Source organism: Carassius carassius, chromosome 27 (assembly GCF_963082965.1).
Source record: "Carassius carassius chromosome 27, fCarCar2.1, whole genome shotgun sequence".
NCBI classification, from domain to species: Eukaryota; Metazoa; Chordata; class Actinopteri; order Cypriniformes; family Cyprinidae; genus Carassius; species Carassius carassius.
Window position 1 is genome coordinate 25,027,031 of NC_081781.1, and position 19,727 is coordinate 25,046,757.

The window sequence follows — 19,727 nt, forward strand, 5'->3', positions numbered from 1 at the left end:
TTTGTTAGAAGAACACAAGTCCTTAAAAAAGATTTAACTTAAAAAGAGCAAATCAAAAGCAACAATATAACAATACAAAAGGCAGCACAAACATTTTTCACTTCTGTCTGTTAACAGCTGATATAAAGAATGAAACATTGAGTGAAAAACATCAGTCGATTTCTGTTGGCTCAATGAAAGACCTCTGCCTTTGTGAAATGCCCATTAGACATTATACTTTTAGTAAGTGTAGATATCATACTTAGTCGTGAGATATGCAAACTGTCAGCAAGTAACAGATATTCAAGTAAGACATAAAGGCACCTTCCACAAATAGAGTACAAATTGTGTCTTGAAACTCTCTCTCTCTCTCTCTCTCAAAAAAAAAAGATTAATCAGATGGCCAGTGTAAGGCTTTTAACCTTTAGAAAATGTTTATTATCAACCCAGGAATGTCAAACTAAATATTATAGAGAATTTTATGAGGTTTTGCAAAACATGTCTATATAGAGTTTAATAGCCCAGAATTTGTTATTTTCTAGCAATAAATATTAATGGAAAAAAAAAAAAATCTCTCTATATGTATATATAATTTGGGTAACAATTTGTGTAAAAAGTGTCCAAATAATGTTTGGAGATTTCTCTTTACAAGCTTTGTTCATCTAGTGCTTAAAAAAGGATAAAGAGAAGGGACACCAAACTGTACCCTATTCATGGAAAGTCCCATAACTCAAATTGAAATACAGAAAGCTCTGATGAAACCAAACAGAGAATGTTGTCAGTATTCTTCTGTACAAGTTCATTAAGACCTCGCTAATTTACCTATACAATCATATATGCATTGTGAAAAAGATTAAAATGAGATATTGGAAGATTTGTGGACCTTTGCAAAGCTAGTATGTGAATGCAGATAAATGCAGACACTGCAATGTGCATTAATAAATATGTGTCAATATTTTTATGTATATTAAGTCACTTATTCACGATTTAACTAAAATAAATTATCTCCTTCATAAGTAGATTTCTGTTTTTTAGATATATTTTTGAGCTTATTTCTCATTAAAAGATGACACTTACTGTACAAGTATACAGCCAGTGTGTGTCAGTTTTCTTCTACACAAAACAAAACAAAATATTTTCTTTATCAGGATTTCTGTCTTGTTTTCTAGTAAAAATCTACATTTCCTTAAAGAGTTACTAAACTGTATAATATAATAAGACTTTAACAATACATGTCTTGAATAACCTTTATTGTCCTCCATTGGCATATTGTTTTTTTTTTCTTGTTTAAAGCATAAATCGTACTAAATTTTGTACGAATTCTACTGTATTTATTAAAAACATTAATTGCAAATGGACAAAAGACAAAACCCTCTCATTTGTTTCAGACTGTGTAGAAGGTTGGATAAATTAGGCCTGACACCAAAGCGTCAAATTTTCTCCTGTGCCATTTGTGATGCTGAACACAGTGATGTGAATTCTTTACTACAGTTGATAGTGCACGATGAAATGAATATTGGTTACTGAACCCAGAAGTAAGACTTGAAATTTGGTCAGCTGGTGGACTTCAGTGAGTGTCCACTGAAATGAATCAACATGAAAATGACACTTAAGTTAGACATTAATTTCCCTGGGGTGGAAAAAAAGACACATTCAGTCCATCATGAGAAAGTGCTAATCCTGGCGGCTCTCCAGAAATGAAAAACTGTCAGTTCCTTCACTCCCGTGTCTGTTTTTTCTTGAGTATTTCAGCTGGAGTAGATCTCCAACTTCACTGATGGCATTTAAAGCCTGAGAGAGTCAAGAAGAGGCACTGGGGTTATTAATGCTGAGTAATCGCAAAATGATAACAGGATGTTTATTTTTGGAGAGAAGTTATGTACTCTGGTTAACTGTGAGGTGAGTCAGAGATTCATAGATGAATAACTGAAGTGTAGGAACACTTATTTTTGGTCTCAGCCGCTTCATTTGTTTTGATATCATTAGCGGTGATGTTAAATAGGGACAGATCTTACATAAAAGCACCTATGAGAGCTAATAGGTAAAGTTTAGAAACGGAAAGCCACAAGTAAACTACTTGGTTCTTTTACGTTTTCTTCTTATCTTATCTAATACATTAATAGATTTATTGGTGATGTTCATGTGATACTCACTTTGTCAAGCATTTCTCTGGTGTGGGCAGCAGAAACACAAAACCGTGCTCGGGACTCAATGATGGGTGTGGCGGGGAACCCAACCACCACTGTCCCAATGTTCCTCTTCAGCATCTCTCGCCCAAATGCTCTGAACAACAGTATACAAAATAAATTAACGATTCTGCAAAATCAGAGTCAAGTAGAATTTTTTTTCTTTTTTTAAATCATTCAAAAAATAATAATCCATATCCTCTGGCTAGCATATCACCAAATACAATAGCCATGATTCAGTCAAACAAAATGTGAGACTGACCCGATTTTAGCTGGCATGTAGAGCATCAAGGGTACAACAGGGGAGTCATTGTTCCCATAGATGATAAAGCCCATCTCATGTAATTTCCTGCGAAAGTAGGTTGTGTTTTCTGACAGCTGACGGAGTCTTTCCTGACCTGCATAAAAGAGAATATTCATATTGTCATCCCTGCAAACCAGCTTCTGACCCTTTCTAAGACACTGTGTCCTTGATTTTTATTCATTAGTGGTGCTTGCTTGAAGAAACTATATTACTCATACTTCGGTCTGTAACTCATCCCACACCATTTGTGGTGTGGACATGATTCAGATCTCTAATTGTGTGGCTTGTTAAGAGAAAGGCGTGGGTTCAGAAATACTGAACCTGCACAGCGACACACACAAAAAAACAAAAAAACCACTGAACACTACAGAAACCACAGAGCTATGCCCTGATGACTTTTGCACAGGCAAGTCTTATTCTTGACCCAGTGGTTAACACGCATGTTAAAGCCCAAAGCAGGTTTTTTTCCCTTGTCGTTTTGTTGTGTCATTCATACGTTCTTCATATCCAACAACAGGAACGACCAAAAGCTAAATTGCAAACATCTCCGCAAGTTCCATGCCAGCACATGGCAAATGAAAATCGGGAGGCCGTTTTATCTGAAGCCAAAGGAATTCAAATCCACTTTGAACAGTGCACAATGATCCTTTGGGCAGAGGTAGAGATATACTCTCCAGTATTAGTTTTCACTTGTTTGACATTCCATTCATAGTGAGGGGCTCCTGGGAAGGCAAAGCTCTTTCTCACAATATTCAGTATTGAGAATATCGTTAAAGACTTGAGGAGAAAACAGTCCAACCAACAGCTACGAGGAAATGCAAGTTAGTTCGGTGCTTTATAAATTCAGCTTAAACTGAAATTAAACTACTTTTTTTATGTAGCAGAAACAAACATTTCGTCTTGTTCTAAAACCAAAATGGCACGACTGCTCTAAACTGTATTCAACATGTAGTTCAATAGCATATTTCTTGAGTGATTTTCCACTAGAGTATACGGTCCCTGAGATGTAAACTGTAAGTCATCATGAAATCAAAATGATAATTTAATAGCTGTTCCTCTCTAGTTCTTCTTATTTTTTTATGAAATGCTGAAGTTTATTGTACATAAAGTGACATGCATGTATCTTTCATCAAAAACGTTAATGTGCTCGGCCCCTTGCAACAACATCTCCTCTCTGATGAGGGATGGGTAATAAAAGTTACATTTACATAGTCAGGCGCTGCCCTTCAGAAAGCTGTCACTCAGATGTTTGTCACGTCACGTAATCCAGAGTGGCTAATTAATCCGTTCCTTAAATTATTTCTCCATTAATTAAACAGACTCTATTGATAATATCGGTCTACTATTGTCTTTTCAGAGTCACTTTACAACAGAATTGAATTCTGTTTGAATCATTGATATATATATATATATATATTTTAATCTGTATTGTATAAAGTGCTATATAAATAAATAAAGGTGAGTAAATTATAAATTGGGCCCCAGTACACAATCCACAGTCCCTGATGGACAAAATCAAGTCCCGCCCTAAATTGTTTTTCTTGTTCAAGAAGCTGATTTACTCACTTTAAAACACAATTAAAATTGCTGTTTTGTGCCGACTTTAATAGTTGTTCTCTGTGGTTGCTGTGCAGTGATATGAGGAACAGGTTTGCCACGTCTAACGTTACTATATTGTGCATGTACTAGGAGGATCCTCTAGGGTTGCACATTAAATGCCAAAGGTGCTTAAATCAGTCTCTGTGCAGAAGTAATCTGCTCAAAACATTTGTTCAGTGTGAGCTCATTGACTGAGTACACGTTCATGACTAAGTGAAACAAAGTAACCAACAAAGTGTAGACATGATGTAAATAAGAAAGTTATCATGCAGTGTAGTTAGCTGCTTTGATTATAACAGTTTTTCACAAGAGTGCAAGACTCAGTGAGCTTGTGCTGAACAGCTACTGAGTGCTATTTGCTTGCTTTCTGCATATAAATCAATTCACAATTTGAATAAAAGTCGTTTTTTCATGCTGCTAAGAAAACCAATTGAGCTTAGTCAGGGTAGTTCCATTTTTTATTTTTGGCAGGAATGAAAACAAGGTTGTAAGGGAAAGAATACAATGCATTCAGTGGATTTTACAGTTGTTTAACAACATACTCACTGTTCAGCTGACAACATATTTGAAAAAAAATAGAAAAATTGTAGACAGAAACTTTGTTATTATGGTGAAATCTAAGCGATCTAGAACCTTAAGTGCATGAAATAAGTCTGTCCCTCAGAGCCTCATTTTCATCTGCGTTAAATTCAATATTCACCAAACCTAGGTCTATAGGTAGCAGACATAGGCTCTTTGATTCAAACTAATACATTATCTGTATGCGAGTTCCCTGGGAATTGAACCCATGACTTCAGTGTTGCTAGTGCTGGGTTCTAAAAGTTAAGCTACAGAAATCAGCAGAAGGTGAGAGGTTTCTTCAAGATTCAATGCCAGAATTATAACATAAGGCGTCTCCTATACATTTGAGAACCCAACAGTGAAAGAGTTTCCTAAGTCTATAAGGTCCGTCAGCATCCATTATCCCAACAGAGAGAAACATTCAGCCTTCTTTCTCTCACGCTAAAGCCTCACAAGGGCTCGAAGAGCTTCCAGATGCGGCGTGTGTGTGTGTTTTGGGTATAGATGTGGTTTTCCAAACGAACGCCCTGCTAAATCAATCAGGGGTGAAGCTGAGTTTGCTGCCTCAAACTGTCAGCGGAGATGGAGTTAGCATGTGTAACCAATCGCTGAGTCATCGAGTTTACTTTTCCTAAACAAACTCAAAGCCCGATGTCTGATTCCCCTGCATTTCGAAATGTATTAAGAGTTGTGCACTGTATTCTATAACTTCATCTTTTCTTTCGAGTTAACTACTCTTGTGGCAGAGCAGATTATTTCTCGTTTTCTGAATAAAAACACGTTTAATAGCACAGACATGGGAAGGTTTCTCCTTTTACAGACATTTGTTACCATCACAGTAACACTGGTGTGCACTTGCAATGCATTGCCAAAGCATTTTTATCTGAATTTGCAAACATGCGAGGAGAATATTTCTGACTACAAAAGAGCTCAATAGTTCTCAACTGATTAAAATGTTTTAATCAGGTCAAAGTCTTGTGTAATATACATAGAAACACACAAGAAAGCACACAGGGGAGCAGCATGGAAGTCAAAGTACAGGTTACATTATGCAACAACGTTTGTTATATTATAAATAACCACTGGGCTTCATTTCATAACAGTATTCCTTAAGTTAATGCTGCCATCTTGTGGCTCTTTTTTACATCACACGATTTGTTTACAAATATTACAATATTGCTACTTTATTAGGCATTACAGTAAAAATAGTAGTTGTGATAGATGTCACACACAGATTATTCCACTTAAGTAATCTTTATTAGAAATGATCCAGGATAAAATTCTAAACTCACCTAATGTGGTGCCATCCTCTCCCATAATGCACTTCATAGAAGTGATAATCTGCTGAATGATGGGTGGGGACATTGAGGTAGCATAAACTGCACTGTGAGAATGTAAGCGGAGGTAATCAATCAGCTCCTACAGAGAGAAAACTAAAAGTTAATTATTACACAAGAACTGCTACTTAAGCCAAATGTAAACTGCAATACTAAATTACAATCGTATATGTTATTTGTAACTGAAAAGCACATTTTTTGGAAGAGTCACTTTGTCTCATTATTAAATATTGGAATTGGGGGAGAGAGAGCTGGAAATGACAGGCTGCAGTCCAGACTCAAACCAGCATGTGTGATTTGTATGTATGTGTAGTAATTCATATTTGATATGCCATTGACAGCAAAATTGTACACAAACCTTCTTTCCTCCAATGTATCCTCCAGCAGCACCAAAGCTCTTGGTGAAAGTGCCCATCATGATGTCAACATCAGATGGATCCAGGCCAAAGTAGTCCACCACACCTCTGCCTCGTGGTCCTAGTGCCCCGATACTGTGGGCCTCATCCAGGTACAGGTAAGCTTTATATTTCTTCTTTAGGGCAATGACCTCAGGAAGTCGCACTATTGAGCCTTCCATACTAAAAAGAAAAATGCAGGTATACTTTTAATGCATTTTTTTAGAGGCCTAGATATTTCAATATGTGAATGTAGAGGAGTACCTCTAATTGATAACCAGGAAGTAAAAGTTTGATCTTTTTATTTACATTTTTTATTAAATATTAGTGCTGTCAAACGATTAATCACGATATATATACATACATATACATACATATATATATATATATATATATATATATATATACACACACACACACACAAACACGTACAGTTTATATATTAAATTTTTTTTATCATATATTTATATTTATATTCATATAATTTAAACTATATATTCATAGTTAATATATAAACAACATATTTCTCTTAAATATATACATACAAGTAACAAAAACTTTTATTTTAGAGGCGATTAATCTCTCTGTCTCTGTATAGGCCTATATTTCTACTTTCATTTCTTATCCTCCTCTGCATTAAAATGAATGTGCATGTGGTAAATATATACGATATCATCATTATTGCTCTCCTCTTTATGCCTTGAAATAAAGAATGAAATGACCTCCAAACCAGAAAACAGTATGCAAATCAGCCTCCCTTTGCATAAATGCGTTGCACAAAACATGAGGTTTCAGCTCAAATAAGAAAAAAACATGTAGTATACATAATGAAAAAGCTAGAAAAAGATTTCTCCTATACCTGTAAATTCCTTCAACGAGGATGAGGATCTTCTTCCAGGGCCGGTGGGTTCTAGGTTGGCCATGAACGATAGCATCCCGGAGTAACTTTTCCAGACTTTCCATATCTGAGAGTTATGGTTGGAAAGTAGAATTTATGAATATACATCTTAACGTATTACTGCGGATGCTGTTCTTAGGTTCACTTATATATATATATATATTTTTTTTTTGTGGCCAAATGCCTATTCAGGTACATTAATCACACAAATATTAATTTATTCTACAAATAAATGCGTTCAGTAATGGAGTTTCTATTGTCTGGCCACCCACTGGGAACTCATTTGGGTCCTTAATCTTCTATATTAAACATCAAATATTACCTGGCTGTGATTGTTTTGCACAGCATTTTTATTTTCCATGTGGGCTAAAAATAACATGAACTTACTGTTGTGTTTGAATACACGGATGGTAGAGCCAGAGAGACGGGCACCCAGAACCAGAGATGCATGATTGAGCTCATCACTTAAGATCAGACAGCCCTAAGAGAAATACAAATATATGAAGCAAAAAAAGCATGTAAAATAATATTAAACCTGTTGGCTAAAGAGTTCATAAGATACAAAGCAACTTTTCAAACGTAAGGAGCCTTTGCAGAGTTGTAGGTGCTACACACAGTCAATAAGAGAACAAGGTTTTACATATTTAATAATATCATTATTTCTCATGGTGTTTAGGAAAAAGGGTATTTGTACCTTCTCATGACCATGACAATGTGTTAATGTATTTGGGTTTCTAACAAGGAATTTCAAAGAAAAAAGGGTTTGTAACAAGGAATTTTAAACTATGTTTTCCAAGGAAGCACTTTCAAATAAAGCTCTTTCAAATTTTCATTGAAATTACCTTACATTTACATTTAGAAACCACTTTGAATTAATCCTGGTACAAAACAGAATATTCTTATACATATATATATATATATATATATATATATTTATATATGGGTTTTATTAACAAAGTTTGGGAGGAGCATGATCAGATAATCATCCAATTTGACACAGGTGCATCTCGTTTAGCTAACCATCTTAACTAGCACAACAAGTGTATATATATCCAGCCTTCTTACCTCCTGTCCTACGACAGTTTTTCGGCATCCCTCCTCCACCCCAACTCCTCACTTCTAATCTATTTTATCCCAAATTAGGGATAGGGGGAGTTCTTTGGGTTCGGTCTATGCTCCGGGCCCGGACCCCTCCCCCAGGACAGCACACCAAAATATGCTTACTATTCGCTTTAAGATTAGATGTAAGGGTGAACTCGTGAAATAAATATATATATATATATATATATATAGATATATATATGAAGAGTTTGGTTCCAAAACACAATAAATCCTTTTTGGATTAATTTGAGTAATTTTTTTTTTTTTAGATTAAAGCCACTATTTTCTGTTTTAAACTTTAACATAGTATCTTTAGGTTATAATAACATTAAAAGTTCAAATCCAATGTTATGTTATTAAAAATGTTATTAATTTTTTCCCCTAAAATGCAATAAATCCATGACCCTTTTTTTTCCTCACAATGCAATAAATCCGTTGAATCAATATGAAAGTTATTCTTCATATAAGAAAATACACAACATAGTAAGTTGATCCACATATGACAGCCTCTGAACTTGGTCAATAATAACCTTATTTACAGGCACTGGACTTTCATCCGGCACTGGACTTTTCATCTTTCATCATACTTTCATCAGTCATCACTTCCAAAATGAATTCAATGGGTCATCGTGTTAATGCTGTAAATTAATTACAGCAGTAAAATAAAATTTCATCATGAAAAAGAACATGAACAACAATAACACATTAGATCACAGAAATTCTGAAAGGGCATTTCCCTTACATTCAACTTCCAAAAGAGCATTCATCTTTGCCATGTTACATTCATTTAGTTGACTAGTGCTATCTGCTGTATTAACAAAAAAATAAATGACAATAATAAAAATACTAACACTGAGAAGCTAAGCAATATCGCATTCATAATCAAATGCGATTGATTTAATGAATGTGATATAGCGTAGCTTGTCGCTCTGTGTATTAAAAGCATCTGAATAATTTCCATCTAAAAGCACGTGATGGAGATTTACCAGTACTATTGATCACAGACCACACAGCCCTTGTTTGTTGATCACAAAGTACAAAGTAGATGAGGAAACTAGGATGCCGGTTGTTTTCAAAGCGCCACCATTAAAGAGCGTGGAATGGTGTGCTGTGACTGGTTGTTACTGTTTAAAGTGCATTGAATGGTGCACTGTGATTGGTTGAGCGGATATATTACATTCTGTAAAAAAGGAAACTGGCGTTTGTTGCAGTTTGGAAAAAAAGGGAGAAAACGTGACCTAATAACTCTGTGATTATCGCATTTTGCGTAAAATGTAAAATTAATTTTTCAATACGGACCAGATACAATACTGATTTTGGTGGAAACATTATATATATAAAAAAGGCATTCATTATTGTGGGCAGCCATTTATGTTGCCTTGCTCAAGGGCACCTCAGTCATGCTATTGAGGGTGGAGAGAGAGCACTGTACATTCACTCCCCTCACTTACAATTCCTGCCGGCCCGACACTCAAACTCACAACCTATGGATTACGAGTCCGGATCTCTAACCATTAGGCCAATACTTCCCTACATAACTACTGATCCCCAATGTTCTTCCCCACCCTACCTGGCTCAGACAAAACATTTCTTAGCATTCCATTTGACTTAAAGTTTGTTAATAGTAAAACTCTTACTTTTCCTGTGAGCGCAGGAATATTCATGGAATTTGTAGCAAAGCCCATTCCAAAGGCCATGGATGACTCAACCCCTAAAAACCTGGCCACCAGAATCTCTAGCTCCTCATGCTTGTCAAGATTTCCTGCAAGAGAACAAATATCTTAACAATAGATTTGTATAATAATAGAACTGTTTCCTTCTTTTTGAGTAAACATCAGACTCCAGGGACACAATGATAAAGGTTAGATAAGAACTAGGAGTTTGTCATAGTGCCGCACATTTCTTTTCCACCATAAAACAAATCCTCATCCGGTGGGATGAATTACTTAACAAGAACTTAATATATAAATAAGTATTCTAAGTTTCAGTGAGAGGGTGGAAAATCATAATGACAAGGTCATTCATTATAAGAGGACCAAGTTATGATACTTTATAAATTTACTAAAACCTACATAAAGTGTCTTATCATTATTTGACCCCTTTTATACCACAGAAGTGGCTGTAAAGCATGAGAGAGTGAGTATTTATTACCTATCTCTTGCCTGGTGCTGCTCACCCCCACGCCGAATTTCACAGTGCACTCAGAGGCAGCATCAGCGCATGTGCCGGTATTCTCAGCAAAGCCGAGGTAATTATATGAGCCCATATTAATAACATCCTTCAGAACATTCCCTGTGTGTCTGCAGGAAAATATAAAGAAAAAACATGGAATAAATTAAACATATGCAACCCTTGGTAAACTTGGGTAAATTAAGCCTTTACATGAGTTTGTTACCGTGTTTATTTTTAACAGTGATCATCTATATTCATAACCTTCAGTAAGCAAATAAGGGTAAGCAACATCATTTGTCTTTATTGGTTTGTAAATGTAATGGTGGGACCCCCTTAACTGGATGGTGTGTTCTGATTGGTGGAATAAGATCCATGTAGCGCCGTTTCGCTTCGGGCGTCCCAAGTTTGAGTCCCACCCCCCTCTCTCTCACCCACTTCGCTTCCTGTCGACCTTCTGACCTATCTAAATAAAAGGCATAAAAAAAGGATCCTTTTTAAGAAGGACCATTGAATGACAGGAGGAGAAGAGAGAGAAGACTCAAGCTTCATTTGATCCGCGATTGTTACAGTAGCTGCATTTACATGGACCCTACTTATCCAATCATAATAAGAATAGAAGCACAATCAGAATAAAGAAAGTCACATGTAATCATGTCAATCGGACTGAATTGGATGGATCCGATTCAGATTTTCGATCGGATCGTAAGGGGTGGTTTATTCCTTTGGCAATCCGAGCGAGAAGACATAAACGCTTGATTGTATTGAAAACCGTAAATTGAAAGAACTGCGCATGTGCAGTGATTTAAAAATAGCGCGATGATGTATGACGAGCGGCACGAGCTGTTCTTTCTGGTGAATATACCCTGCGTCCCAGTGTTCATACTATCCATACTAAATGGTATGCGAGATTACAATAAGTGTGTCCCAAAGCAAAGTATGTTGAAAAGAGTATGCCAAAAGTCCCCAGACGGTCTATTTCAGGTCAATTCTTGATGTGTGGTTCCATGCACACGCTAATGGCTAATATTACCCACAATCCAGTGTTCTTTGACGAAAGATTCAGTTGAGAACTACAAACACAAATAAAAAGCATTAAGAAACTACAAACATGATTAATGCGTGGAAACAATGGTTAAGTAGAGGTTTAGATAAAGGGGTTTGAGTTATTAATAATCAAAATTTTATTAATCTGCAATAGCAATGTAAACTTTTATAAATATCCGTTTGTTCGTTAACTTTTAAATGCATCATTATGCAGAAAATATGAGCAGAGTTCTCTGCATGAAGACCCACGGCTCGCAGATCATCATGCAATTTTTTTCTCTCCGATAGGGTATTAAGTTAAATGAAATTAAATGTGGAGGATTTTAACAGTAAAAAGATGATTGACAGGTCAGTTTACAGTGATAGGGTGCGTGTTACTATGTGACAGAGCGGTCTGTTAAAGATGCAACTTTATGACGTTATAATATGTCCCAAACCTTGCCTACTCTTCTACTGAACACTCAAAAGTGTGTACTTTTTCTTCACCAAAAGAGTACATACTTTAAGGGTGCAGTATAGGTAGAGAAAGATGCAACAATTTTTCAATAAACAAATCTCTATGAATTAGTTTGGTTATCAGTCAAAACAGACATCTTCTGGCGGGATCTGGTACGCTGGATCCAACATCCTGGTGTGTCGGCACAATGTGACACTCACTCAAAGGTCCAGTTATAGTCAGGTGTCACCCGCTCCACGAGGTCCATCTTGGCTCCAGGGACGCTGCATATGGGCCTGTTCCAGTTGTCTCTGATCCTCATGTACAGATTCCTGGTGTAGAAATTCTCAAAGTCCTGGTACAGTGGAACAAAATCCTGGGAACAGAGCATCAAAAGCGAAAACATAACACTACATTTAAAATATTTATGACAATAACATGACTAATGATGCAAACACAAATGTGTTTTCCATTGAAGAACTGGCCCTCTGACTGGGCCGGTTTTTTTCTCTCTCCATTTCTTGCCACTAATTGCCTTTGGCTTGCTTAGTTGGGGTTTAAAAGACACTTTGACTGCACTGACACCATCAGATTTGAGTACAAAACGTAAACTGACTTAAACTGGATGATAGATGGTACTATCAGCTTCTGAAGAACTGCTTTAACTTGACTTAAATTGACTTATTAATTTAATGAATTTTGTGACTTTTGACTCATAACTGATTCATTTTGCAACATAACTGGAACTGAATAATAACATTTATACTACGGGTCCGTTAAATGCTTGAATCTGATCGGCTGACGAACATATTCTGAGGTGTGCAATTGTTTTCAGGGAAAATCTCTCTTGACTGCATTACAGTTCCACATAACTTTGCACAGTTAACTTTAATAACGGTCATGCAGTTTGCACATAAAGGTGTTGTCAGCACTGCCCTCACGATTTTATCAGTTAGCCTATATAGTTTTAGCAACTTAAAAGCTACACATGACATTTCTCACTAGCGAGGAGACAGCGCTGTTTAGAGACGCACAGAGGTAGCCTAATTCACACAAGCTCTCTCTATCAATTTCTTTCTCTTCCTCTGTCTGTCTCTCTCTCTCACTCTCTTAATAATAACTTCATTAGAATGCTATCAATGGCTCAAGCCTCTATTACCATCTTTAAAATTATGGTTTGGGACTAGCAAAAGTGGCATTGGATGAGATGCATGATTGGATTACATGTAAACATCTGATATGCAAAACGTTACCCAGGGAAGCATGACATAAATAAAAAAAGTCAGGCAAGCACCACAGATATGTTAACCGTACCTTCTGTTCTTCTCTCTCTCTGGCCACATGACACTGCTCAAACTTCCAGTCCCTCAGGAAATCTCGCAGATAGCCAAAAATGGTAAGGATGCCATAGCCCATGTAGGTAAGGACGGCAACCAGCAGTGGCGTCTCCTCAAACGACTCCACAAATGGCTTTTTATAAAGCGAAGTGCATGAAGCATGATGGTTCTGTGGGGGAAAAGATGAATATGCAGTGAATTTACATTGAAAAATGGATATCTTAACACAAATCAATCCATGATAGGTGGAGCACTGAAAGAATACACAGAGATACCAGAATAATACTGAAATTTAGGGATGGACTCATTTAAGTTGGGCTAGAAAGCAATGATCTAACAACACCCTAAAGGTTGTCACCCTTACTCACATTCTCTATGGAAACTTTACAACTATAGTTAGGACTGAAACAGCTAACAGCTTCAAGCATGAGGTAACAGATACCATATATGATCAGAAGAGCAAAACTCCATTTATCACTCTGTCCATGAACATGAACCAGAGTTAGTCCTTACACTGCTTAACCTCAGCATGTGATCAAACTCATGTTTCTCTTAACTGCATCCCCTCTAAAACCTGCCCTTCCTGTCAGGAACGGATTGGTCCCACTGTTCCAGATCCCCGAATCAGCCTTCTTACGTAAAGCTAAGTTAAGTCAGGGTTAACGGTTTGTGTCAGTGCTGAGTGAGAAAGCATTTACGGGAAAACTTGGATTGCTAAATACAGGAAAGCCTTATATTTGTTCAGTTTCTAAAGTCAGCCAGTAAACGTTGCTTCCTGAAACAAGGCAGACAAACCTTCTTTTAATAAGGATTGGAAATGTTAACTCAAACTACAGAAACTGCTTACAGTAGACCTGGATGGGATATTTTCATGATGATGAAAAATATGTATAATGATGATTCATTATACATCCCTATGTTTATATACTTTTTCAGAAATGGCTTGAGAGATGAATCCTTTTCTTTATAACATTAGAAACACCACAAACTACAAGTAATCTGGTCATTTCTGATTTGGGCCACTTCCATATGTATCTAACATTGGCCACATTGATTAAAAGTGCATACAGCCTAAATAAATAAATAAATAAATAAAGTGATTATGTGGTAATTATATTTACTGATCACAGATCATTTGACCAGATTCACAGAAAATAATCTTATTAACTTTTTATATCAAATTAAAAATTACATTTATGCATTTAGCAGACGCTTTTATCCGAAGCGACTTACAGTGCATTCAGGCTATCAATTTTTACCTATCGTGTGTTCCCAGGGAATCGAACCCCCCAACCTTGCGCTTGATAACACAATGCTCTACATTAATAATTTCAATAATAAACATACTGGCAAGACCTACTTTGCATGCCTCGCTTGTTATGTTTACTGTAAGCTTAAAAAAAAAACAAAAAAAAAAAACAATACTGCACACCTGACCAATAGGTCCATTTTGATGATAAGGACATAGTACAAGAAAAACTAGCTTGACAACACGCTCAAATCCTTGGAAAGGTTGTTTCTCCCATGGAGCTCAGAAGTGCGCTTGGGAAACATCCTCAGGTTGCAAAGAACAAAGCGTTGCTCTCCAGTTACATGACAGAATACTACACTGTTATTTTCCACGCTTGTGTCAATACAAATGGAGACAACCAAACACTAACAGCAAACAATTCATTTGATCACATAACCATTCATCTCAAAGCAATGGGCTGCTGATGCTTTTCATTGTTGAGCATTAAAAGTGGGCATTATATAATAACCTCAACTTTTGTTATTAAGTCATGAACAAACATTATGTAATGTTTAACATATCAGTAATTATTTACATATGAATATTAAAATGATGGAAGATCTAAAGTTTCAGTACACGTCCAACTACATGATAGCACATTAACAAATTACTTGTTTTATAGTTCTGGATTCTGACCCAGTCAACAAAGAGATCTAACTGTGGTAAAATTCACAATAAAGTATCAGCTATGACATGAAACAACAGTTCACCATATGTGCACAACACCCATAGAGAACAAACACTAACTTCAGTTTGCAGGTAGGGACGGTTTCTTTTAGCAGCGTGACACTAACCGAATTTGCTTGAAAATTAACAATAGTCTGAATTTTTGAATGAATATCAGGCACTTTAATGAGGAGGCCATGGGCTTGTTGCCACAAGGACTATATTTCATTAAATAACTATAAAGGTTGAGTCAAAAGTCCAATTTGACAAATGTTCTATAGCAGTGGTGTTAAATGTTGCATCTTCAATTAGCATCATTCTGTGACTCATAATCTGATGAACAAAAATTGCAATATCATCATATCATTCTTATTTTACCATGATAATTTGATTGCTGCGGAGATAAATAAATAAAAACCAACAAACATAGGATTAACTGTAAAACAAACAAACAAACAAAAAAAGTAAATGGGGCATTTTTAATAAATAATGTAATTATTTAAATTAAGTGAATGACATTAAATAGCATTTCGTACATTTAGAATATAGGTGGAAGATGCTATATATAACGGTTAACGTTACATGTTTGAACACATGAAAACTTCACAGAGAACACACCCAGCCTCCCCCTCTCTACACACAAATACAAACTAGATGAACTCTCCTTTCCTAAATCCTAAACTCGGAACAGTAATATAAACCCAGAGTGAAACGTCGCCATACTCATTTAACTCAAAGTAACAGCATAAACAGCTCCGGTGTGTGCACTGTGCGTGTTTCAGTGTGTGTGTAGCGCAGGAGGCGGACTCACTTTCTCCGACGGGCGGCGGCTTCTCTTCTGTTGGAACAAGCAGTGGTTCTTCACGAACCCATTTCCGCATGTTTTCTTGTCTTGTTTCGTTCGGTGTAAGGCATCTCCGTTTATAATCTTACTAGTGGAGTTTTGCGTCATGGCAGGCCGGCGATGTGTGCTGGGTCTCTGGCTTCACTTGTGTAATCTGGATTTCCCGTATCCTCAAAACCGTCGAATGACAAAACTACGCCCACTCCAAGATTACAGGAAAGCCCCGCCTTCCACACGAACTCACAGCCAATGAGCTGCATCGTGCGGGAGTGGCTTAAAAATAAATATTCATCGTAAACTGACGTCATTGACCTATAGTAACCCAGGGCGTAAACCACCTAACCTTCTGTCTGTACGTCACAGAAATTACGCTTTTTATAATTGGATGCTAGATAAACCCTAGAGTAATGGAAACTTTGACTTATATGTTAACTCTCTACCTTAATGTAAACATTTGTGAGATCTGTTTTTATGAATAATTTTTCCCTTGACAATCACAAAATAAGAGCATGTGCTAAATACAAATATAGCCTAAGAAAATAAGATTTTCAGAGTTTCACGCTACACACTTTTTTTTTTTTTTTTACAAATAAGGTACATAATTTAAAAGTTAAAAATAGTTGAGAGTTGAAAATAGTTGAAAGTTGTATTTTTATTTAAACAACAACAACAACAAAAGCCAACTTTTCTGTTCTTTCATTGAAAGAAAGCCCTTAGCATTGGGAAAACTATTCTAAAGAGATAAAACTAAATATTGTAGGGTGAATACTGGTAAAGTGGGACACTTTCTGATAATTTATATTCTGCATACTTTTTTATTATGATCCAAATGTCTTAGCCGCTCATATGATACTATTCTAAATAGCTTAGGAGCTCTACTATACTATAGACAATAAAAAAGAAAGAAACATTAAACACCGGATGGATGACTCTTCCTCAAACACACAATGACCCCAAAACACAATTTTCAAGGCGCTACTGTCAAACTGGGACACCTTTATTGGCAAACTGGGACACTTAAAACACATTCAATTGTTATTCAAGTGTAGGCCTTATAAATTAAATACACAATAACAATATAAACAACAATATAAACACCAACAACAATAATATAAACATCACTTTTTTAAGAAGGGGTGCAGGTACAGCAGATTCAACCCACCCCCTCCCTCGCCTGCCCACAAAATTTTATATTGGGTTAAATTTATTTCATACAAATTTAATAATAAAAAAAGTAACCTTCATTAACATCTCTTCTTGTAAGAATTAATTGATTGCACACAGGCTTAATTTCATTTCTGTCTAGTCTGTCAGTCTCCATGTCCTCTTTGCTTCACGATTTTTCTGTGCGTGAGAAAATGGATGTGTGGCGTGAGAGCGTGTGAAAAGTGTTAATTGCGTGAGTCTCACTGTGAATGCGTGAGAGTTGGCGTAGTTTAAGTCAGTCTTTGTTGAAATATCTAGCTAACTAACTATATGTATGAGGGACATATAAAAAGGGAACTCAATTCCTCCATTAGAATGACTTGAATGGCTGTCCCAGTTTGCCAGTATTACCCTGTCCCAGTTTAACAATATGCTACTGGCAAACTGGGACAGTGTCAAAATCACATAAAAAAAAACCAAGAAGATTAATATGAATGTGATTTTTAAAAATTCTGATTCACCATTACATCCTATAACAAAATATATAACAATTACAAATGATCCATGAGTTGTTTTATTTTTATAACCTTAACATTATTTACCTCAGAATGCTATGTCATTTTACTTACCATCACAGTTCACTGCAATGTTGTTAAATATGATGTGCCACACCCCGGAAGTGATGTCATAGCCACAGAATTTTTTATTTATTTATCAAATACTTGCTACTGATGAGCTCAGTGTTGATTTTTTGTAAAAAAAAAAAAAAACATATCCATGTAAAGATATATATTATTAAGCTTAACTGTCCCACTTTACCCATTGTCCCACTTTACCAGTATTCACCCTATATGTTTTTGTTTTTAGCTAAAGACAATTTGGGACATATCTGGTTAAGTTAAAAACATTTATTTGTGTAAATTCGCTAGATTGTAGCAATAAACGTAATAAATAAATAAATAAATAAAATTAAGCACTCCTATTGGTTAAAGCTAAAAAAGTAAAAACGTCGGACTCAGAATGGATAACTGCTCGTCGAGTGCACCCAGTGGCGTAGTTTGTAGGATGTGTTGGAAATAACCAACCGTGATAACCACAACTAGCATATACAACCCCTCCCCTCATTTTTATACCATGGTTAATGAAAACCAAGAACAAGGCTACTGATTAATTATAGCGAAAGGTGAACATTATCTTAGAAAGGCAAATAAACTAAAAGACTGAAAAAAGAGAAAACAAAATCTTGCACCAGCACTAACATATAATATATTATTTTTAAGATAGCCTACTTAATTTATCACATTTTATTGTAGCTTATTTATTGTGGTAAATGTTGTCTAACTTGTTGTAAAATATATAATAGATAGCCTAATCGGAATTTAAAATAGATAACCGGTGATTAGATTTTTCCAATAGACTTATATTACAACTGTTGCATGTTGTAGCTATTGTTTCTTAATGTGCAGGCTGTTTTTTTACATAACAAATGCTATAGATTAATACTATATTATAATTAATAAAAATTAAGATTAAGAACAATGGTACACTTTTAAATAAGAGCAAGTACAAGTCAGAATCGAGAGCCATGTGTAAAACGGTGATGGAAAAGCCTGCCATTAAGATATTCCAAGAGATGGCATAGATTAAATCATTAAGAGCCTGATGAACTGTTGGAGTTATAAATAAACAATAATAAAATGGTAAGTTAGATTTTCCCATGGCATGCTGAATTGAGAACATGAAAACATGTAGTGCCTAAATAATATAAAATACATTATATATCCTATGTAGGCTAAACAAGTCATTTTAACTCGGCTATTAGGCTATTACTTTATTGCAATATGTTATCAAACAACTTTGCTTGTGTGGATGATTTTACAAAAATAAACACATAGCCTAAGCAAACAAACCAATAAATGAAGCTTATGAGGGAACATAACCCAGGACTCCACTAAAACATTTCACACTTCAATGTTCACAATGTTCAAACCAAAACTACGTCATTGCACACACATTATCATAATTTATATTCATTTAATAAGACCTGTTTTATTTTGGAGTGGGTTGCCTCATATGGGGGCTGCCATATTAAATGAATATTACTGAATATTACTGTTACCTTGATAAGTCTGATGTAACACATCACAGTTTCTGGGTTCAAATGCTCTATTAGTTGATAAACAATGCTTATATACTCTGACGATCTGCTGTAATACTACAGAAAATATAACCTTTATATACATACTGAAATCTCAGTTGTTCAGAGAGTAATCAGAATCATCTTTTATAAATCATTAAAATACTGGTATCTGAGATGCCGAGCATGGAGACTGTAGTGTGCACTAGGATTTTTTGTGAGTATTATAAAGAAATAGTGCTCAAGTGTCGGACTTGTATCCCAAAGATTCTCGGTTCAAGTCTTGTAGCGGCA

The 19,727-nt window shown here is 35.7% G+C and overlaps 1 protein-coding gene across 1 annotated transcript; it reads right to left on the bottom strand.

Annotated features, from left to right (window-relative positions):
* Positions 1-1,410: 1,410 nt before the first annotated feature.
* sptlc2b (serine palmitoyltransferase, long chain base subunit 2b) lies at positions 1,411-16,340 on the bottom strand. Its single transcript, XM_059513230.1, has 12 exons — positions 16,118-16,340; positions 13,327-13,518; positions 12,234-12,388; positions 10,512-10,660; positions 9,998-10,122; positions 7,647-7,740; positions 7,221-7,326; positions 6,325-6,544; positions 5,922-6,048; positions 2,428-2,563; positions 2,133-2,262; positions 1,411-1,770 (listed from the first exon to the last, which is right to left on the bottom strand). The coding sequence occupies exons 1-12, from the start codon at positions 16,256-16,258 to the stop codon at positions 1,654-1,656; spliced, it is 1,692 nt and encodes a 563-aa protein (XP_059369213.1). The 5' UTR covers positions 16,259-16,340; the 3' UTR covers positions 1,411-1,653.
* Positions 16,341-19,727: the final 3,387 nt, after the last annotated feature.